We start from the raw sequence: 8,246 nt of genomic DNA on the forward strand, positions 1-8,246 counted from the left end.
ATACTCTCTCATACGCTATACAACCATTACTACTATACTCTCTCATACGCTATACGACCATTACTACTATACTCTCTCATACGCTATACAACCATTACTACTATACTCTCTCATACGCTATACAACCATTACTACTATACTCTCTCATATGCTATACAACCATTACTACTATACTCTCTCATATGCTATACAACCATTACTACTATACTCTCTCATATGCTATACAACCATTACTACTATACTCTCTCATATGCTATACAACCATTACTACTATACTCTCTCATATGGTATACAACCATTACTACTATACTCTCTCATACACTATACAACCATTACTACTATACTCTCTCATATGCTATACAACCATTACTACTATACTCTCTCATACGCTATACAACCATTACTACTATACTCTCTTACACTATACAACCATTACTACTATACTCTCTCATATGCTATACAACCATTACTACTATACTCTCTCATATGCTATACAACCACTACTACTATACTCTCTCATATACTATACAACCATTACTACTATACTCTCTCATATGCTATACAACCATTACTACTATACTCTCTCATACGCTATACAACCATTACTACTATACTCTCTCATATGCTATACAACCATTACTACTATACTCTCTCATACGCTATACAACCATTACTACTATACTCTCTCATATGCTATACAACCATTACTACTATACTCTCTCATATGCTATACAACCATTACTACTATACTCTCTCATACACTATACAACCATTACTACTATACTCTCTCATACACTATACAACCATTACTACTATACTCTCTCATACGCTATACAACCATTACTACTATACTCTCTCATATGCTATACAACCATTACTACTATACTCTCTCATATACTATACAACCATTACTACTATACTCTCTCATATGCTATACAACCATTACTACTATACTCTCTCATACGCTATACAACCATTACTACTATACTCTCTTACACTATACAACCATTACTACTATACTCTCTCATATGCTATACAACCATTACTACTATACTCTCTCATATGCTATACAACCACTACTACTATACTCTCTCATATACTATACAACCATTACTACTATACTCTCTCATATGCTATACAACCATTACTACTATACTCTCTCATACGCTATACAACCATTACTACTATACTCTCTCATATGCTATACAACCATTACTACTATACTCTCTCATACGCTATACAACCATTACTACTATACTCTCTCATATGCTATACAACCATTACTACTATACTCTCTCATATGCTATACAACCATTACTACTATACTCTCTCATACACTATACAACCATTACTACTATACTCTCTCATACACTATACAACCATTACTACTATACTCTCTCATACGCTATACAACCATTACTACTATACTCTCTCATATGCTATACAACCATTACTACTATACTCTCTCATATACTATACAACCATTACTACTATACTCTCTCATATGCTATACAACCATTACTACTATACTCTCACATACACTATACAACCATTATTACTATACTCTCATTACTACTATACTCTCAAATACTGTACAACCATTACTACTATACTCTAACATACACTATACAACCATTACTATCCTCTCTCACATACACTATACAACCATTACTACTATACTCTCTCATATACTATACAACCATTACTACTATACTCTCATATGCTATACAACCATTACTACTATACTCTCTCATATACTATACAACCATTGCTACTATACTCTCTCATATGCTATACAACCATTACTACTATACTCTCACATACACTATACAACCATTATTACTATACTCTCATTACTACTATACTCTCAAATACTGTACAACCATTACTACTATACTCTAACATACACTATACAACCATTACTATCCTCTCTCACATACACTATACAACCATTACTACTATACTCTCTCATATACTATACAACCATTACTACTATACTCTCTCATATGCTATACAACCATTACTACTATACTCTCACATAGACTATACAACCATTACTACTATACTCTCATTACTACTATACTCTCATATACTGTACAACCATTACTACTATACTCTAACATACACTATACAACCATTACTATCCTCTCTCACATACACTATACAACCATTACTACTATACTCTCTCATATGCTATACAACCATTACTACTATACTCTCTCATACGCTATACAACCATTACTACTATACTCTCTCATATGCTATACAACCATTACTACTATACTCTCTCATATGCTATACAACCATTACTACTATACTCTCTCATATGCTATACAACCATTACTACTATACTCTCTCATACGCTATACAACCATTACTACTATACTCTCTCATATGCTATACAACCATTACTACTATACTCTCTCATATACTATACAACCATTACTACTATACTCTCTCATACGCTATACAACCATTACTACTATACTCTCTCATATGCTATACAACCATTACTACTATCCTCTCTCACATACACTATACAACCATTACTACTATACTCTCTCATATACTATACAACCATTACTACTATACTCTCTCATATGCTATACAACCATTACTACTATACTCTCTCATATACTATACAACCATTACTACTATACTCTCTCATATGCTATACAACCATTACTACTATACTCTCACATACACTATACAACCATTATTACTATACTCTCACATATGCTATACAACCATTACTACTATACTCTCTCATATGCTATACAACCATTACTACTATACTCTCATTACTACTATACTCTCAAATACTGTACAACCATTACTACTATACTCTAACATACACTATACAACCATTACTATCCTCTCTCACATACACTATACAACCATTACTACTATACTCTCTCATATGCTATACAACCATTACTACTATACTCTCATTACTACTATACTCTCAAATACTGTACAACCATTACTACTATACTCTAACATACACTATACAACCATTACTATCCTCTCTCACATACACTATACAACCATTACTACTATACTCTCTCATATACTATACAACCATTACTACTATACTCTCTCATATGCTATACAACCATTACTACTATACTCTCACATAGACTATACAACCATTACTACTATACTCTCATTACTACTATACTCTCATATACTGTACAACCATTACTACTATACTCTAACATACACTATACAACCATTACTATCCTCTCTCACATACACTATACAACCATTACTACTATACTCTCTCATATGCTATACAACCATTACTACTATACTCTCTCATACGCTATACAACCATTACTACTATACTCTCTCATATGCTATACAACCATTACTACTATACTCTCTCATATGCTATACAACCATTACTACTATACTCTCTCATATGCTATACAACCATTACTACTATACTCTCTCATACGCTATACAACCATTACTACTATACTCTCTCATATGCTATACAACCATTACTACTATACTCTCTCATATACTATACAACCATTACTACTATACTCTCTCATACGCTATACAACCATTACTACTATACTCTCTCATATGCTATACAACCATTACTACTATCCTCTCTCACATACACTATACAACCATTACTACTATACTCTCTCATATACTATACAACCATTACTACTATACTCTCTCATATGCTATACAACCATTACTACTATACTCTCTCATATACTATACAACCATTACTACTATACTCTCTCATATGCTATACAACCATTACTACTATACTCTCACATACACTATACAACCATTATTACTATACTCTCACATATGCTATACAACCATTACTACTATACTCTCTCATATGCTATACAACCATTACTACTATACTCTCATTACTACTATACTCTCAAATACTGTACAACCATTACTACTATACTCTAACATACACTATACAACCATTACTATCCTCTCTCACATACACTATACAACCATTACTACTATACTCTCTCATATGCTATACAACCATTACTACTATACTCTCATTACTACTATACTCTCAAATACTGTACAACCATTACTACTATACTCTAACATACACTATACAACCATTACTATCCTCTCTCACATACACTATACAACCATTACTACTATACTCTCTCATATGCTATACAACCATTACTACTATACTCTCACATAGACTATACAACCATTACTACTATACTCTCATTACTACTATACTCTCATATACTGTACAACCATTACTACTATACTCTAACATACACTATACAACCATTACTATCCTCTCTCACATACACTATACTACATTTCTACTGTACTTTCTTACACAGGGACACACATGTGCATGCACACACGGACCTGGTGGGTGTGGTGGGTGTGAAGTTGCTGTTGTAGAGTGCGGTGTCGTCGTTGTTCTCTCTGCATGCGTGCTGTTCCATCCTCCTCCACCCGCCGACGGATTCTCTGCATGAACTCAGTGTTCCACTGAGACATCTGCTCCTCACTGAGGACCTGCACACTGCACACGCACACACACACAGCATGCACAAAGCATAGACATACTCCATATATCACACCACATCTGAGACGGTAGATGGACGTAAGGTGTAGTGTTCACACTGATTTTACCTGTCAACAGCATGGTCACAGTAAGCAGGAGACAGTCTCTTCCTGTTCTTCTCAAACTGGGCAATCTGTTCTTGAACCTTCTAGAAAAAACAGGACAGGTGCAGGTGTGTACAGCTGTGTGTGCAGGTGTGTGGTGTGTGTGCAGGTGTGTGTGCAGGTGTGTGTGTAGGTGTGTGTGCAGGTTATGTACAGCTGTGTGTGCAGGTGTGTGTGCAGGTGCATGCAGGTGTGTGCTCACCTGTGCTTCCTGCTGCTGCTGTTGCTCCAGTGTTCTGAGTGAGCGACTGGCTGGAGGCTTTGGTACCTGGACCACAGCCAACTGAATACGGTCCATCATCTCCTGGTGCTTTCTATGAGTCTGACGATGCTGTACACACACACACACACACACACACACACACACAAAGAGTCATACACAATGGACTATACACACACATACACACACACACGCACACGTGGGATGATACACACGCATACGCACACATACACTCCCACACACGTATCCTTGTTGGACTGAAAATGTAAGAGTTCCATTGGCAGTGCTCCATTCACCTTCTCTATATCCTTGAGTCGCATCTCCTCCTGTAAGTGGCGGTGCTTCTCTTCCTGCACCAGCTCAGCCATCACGGAGCGATCACGAGTGTCCCGACGTCTCTTGTCAAAACGCTGTGTGATCTTCTGTATCTTCAAATCAGCGTCACGCTTCGTTATCGTGCGCAGACGCTGGAAACACACAGGACACACAGCTGCCGGCGTCACACAGCAGTCCTGACTGAGGCTGTGCGGAAACGCTAGTCCTGTCCACAGGGCCAACACCGTCCCGCAGAACCAATACCTCCACACAGGGCCAACACCCTCTCACAGGGCCAACACCATCCCACAGGGCCAACACCATCCCGCAGAACCAATACCTCCACACAGCGCCAACACCCTCTTACAGGGCCAACACCATCCCACAGGGCCAACACCATCCCGCAGAACCAATACCTCCACACAGGGCCAACACCCTCTCACAGGGCCAACACCTTCCTGCATGGCTAACGCTGTCCTGCATGGCCAACACTGTCCTGCATGGCCATCGCTGTCCTGCATGGCTAACATTGTCCTGCATGGTTAACACTGTCCTGCATGGCTAACACTGTTCCAAAGGCCTGCTCAGCTGTTAACATTTACTGTGTTGAAGTGTCAATAAAATCTGATGTGTTTTAGAGCATTTGACTATTAAAGCATCAGAAGAGTTTCTGAGCATCTGACTATTAAAGCATCAGAAGAGTTTCAGAGCATCTGACTATTAAATCCAGGTTCACTCTGTCTGTGTAGGATTATGTATCATGAACCACAACCATATTACAGCAAAATGTGTCTCATAACATTCTGTTAAAGGCGCTGACTGAAATACCAGCTTGGTGGTAGTGACGGTTCTCAGTTTATAAAAGGCACCATGACAACATATTCAGCTTGATCTGGTGAGTAACTCTTTAAGAGAGTGTGTGTATGGACTAATGGAGAGTTAGAGAATCTGTGTATGGAGAGCATGTGTGGAGAGCGTGTGTAGGATGTATGAGGAAAGCATGTGTGTGGTGCACATAGAGAGCATGTGTAGGGTGTATGAGGAGAGCATGTGTGTGGTGTGTGTACAGAGTGTGAGTGGAGTGTGTGCGTAAGCTACCTTGGTGTAGATATGGTTCTCTGTGTGGTGCAGTGTGTGTGTGTGTGTGTGTGTGTGTGTGTGTGTGTGAGTCACCTCAGTGAAGATACGGTTCTCTAAGCGGTGCAGTTTGGCCGTGGCCACAGGCTGCATGGTCTCCAGAGTGGCACCTGTAAGTCCTGCCCTCTTCTTCTTCTGCAGTAGAACGTAGAGCTGGTAGAGCAGGCGCGTGGCTGCCCCCTGCTGGCCCTGCATCACAGCTTTGGCCATACCCAAGTCAAAAGGCACACCCAGCAGCTGTAGTGTGGGCTCCAGCCGAGTGAAGTTGTTCAGCTTTGCATTAGCCCCACTGAAACACACACACACACACACACACACACACACACACACACACACACACAATACTTTTAATGAAAGCAATAATGGAGATTGCATACCCTAGTTTGCATGTGTTTTTATTACTGAAATGGAAGCTTTGGATAAAAAGGCTAGTACTTAGGTCTGTGTATATATGTATGCATGTATGTTTGTCTATACGTATGTGTGTGTGTGTGTGTGTGTGTGTGTACGTATGTATATGTGTGTGTGTGTGTGTGTGTGTGTACATATGTATGTGTGTGTGTGTGTGTACACATATGTATGTGTGTGTGTGTGCGTACGCATGTATGTGTGTGTGTGTGTGCGTGCGCATGTATGTGTGTGTGTGTGTGTGTGTATACGTATGTATGTGTGTGTGTGTGTGTGTGTGTGTGTGTGTGTGTGCGCATGTGTGTGTGTGTGTGTGTGTGTTGGAATGATTTCAAACTACAGATTTAAGACATGCATACAAATAATAAGAACACTGTGGACGGTGTTTGGTCTGGACATCGGTGCCACACCTGCAAACTGACGTAGATACTACACAACAAAACCAGTCAGCGCGTATAAGTGAATGCTTTTACATAAGGTGTATACACCTGTGCTTTGAGAAATGGGCGAAGTCATCTTGAAGTTGGTATCTGCTGAGGACCTCTCCAATCAGATACCCGTTGGCAAAATCTTTGGGGAAGGAATGCGGCTCTGGAAGCGAATAAGGCAGCGGTGTTATTAAATTAGGCCACCGGCCAAGTGATATTTAGCAAATACTAGTTAACGTTGGTTTTCCAGCGAGCTATGTAGTTAGATATAAATCCGAAGAAGCCTCCGGGTGAGTAAGTACCTCACGCTTCTCTCTGCGCTAACTCGGCTAACTCGGCTACACACGCAGGCTTACCGACAACCTTTGACAATCCAACTTCTGCATTCAGCCAGCGACACAGGATGTCTGACATTTGGACGGTCTAAGTGCTTGGATTTAGCAACATAAAGTATCAGTCCGTTTTAAAAATACAGGCGGCGACTTGTTTAACTACATGTGGCCATAGTTACTACGGTGAATCAGGAAAACAAGTGTAGCAGCTTGATGTTGCCACGGCAACCCTCTCACACACGGATGGCCTGCTAGTTCAAAATCAAACGTGTACCTGCTAAAAACGGACAATACACGATCTGTACTTTTTCTGTTTCTTCCATATATTGGCTTGTAATATGGATAACATTACAATAAATGTAATGATAATATATCTGCTCTACTGATGGACAGTTAGCGCTTCAAAATAAAAGTCAAATTGAACTACACACATCACAAACCATTGTTCCCACTTCAGGTCAGTGTTGGAATTTGCAATGCAAAAAGTAGCGTTAAAATCCAATTCCAATTAAATTTCAATAAAACTTTTTTGTATCACATTTTGTCTGGGTTCATACTGACAGGATAGCAAAAAGAAGGACTTTAACTATACATCATATCGGAACAGATCTGTGCGTTGACCAGATTGATCAGTACAGGAATATGGTATGATTTGTACCCTCAGCAAAAGGACATGCTGAAGAAACATAAATGATGAAATTTATAAAACTATAATTT

At 39.2% G+C, this 8,246-nt stretch overlaps 1 protein-coding gene across 3 annotated transcripts in view; it reads right to left on the minus strand.

Annotated features, from left to right (window-relative positions):
* Nucleotides 1–7,919, minus strand: part of spef2 (sperm flagellar and cilia associated 2) — a 36,299-nt gene extending 28,380 nt beyond the window's left edge. The window contains exons 1-7 of one of the 3 annotated variants that reach the window (XR_014125140.1): nt 7,554–7,905; nt 7,258–7,360; nt 6,398–6,650; nt 5,206–5,376; nt 4,892–5,020; nt 4,654–4,733; nt 4,384–4,543 (exon numbers count right to left, since the gene is read on the minus strand). Coding sequence is in view for 2 of the 3 variants with exons in the window: in XM_081719846.1 (XP_081575972.1) it covers nt 4,384–4,543; nt 4,654–4,733; nt 4,892–5,020; nt 5,206–5,376; nt 6,398–6,650; nt 7,258–7,360; nt 7,554–7,611 (954 nt within the window). In the remaining variant the exon portion in view is untranslated. Of the gene's footprint in view, nt 1–4,383; nt 4,544–4,653; nt 4,734–4,891; nt 5,021–5,205; nt 5,377–6,397; nt 6,651–7,257; nt 7,361–7,553 lie in introns of all 3 variants that reach the window. The other 2 variants (XM_081719846.1, XM_081720294.1) reach the window with 2 other exon arrangements.
* Nucleotides 7,920–8,246: the final 327 nt, after the last annotated feature.

Source organism: Electrophorus electricus, chromosome 1 (genome assembly GCF_041902795.1).
Source record: "Electrophorus electricus isolate QZ-2024a chromosome 1, ASM4190279v1, whole genome shotgun sequence".
NCBI classification, from domain to species: Eukaryota; Metazoa; Chordata; class Actinopteri; order Gymnotiformes; family Gymnotidae; genus Electrophorus; species Electrophorus electricus.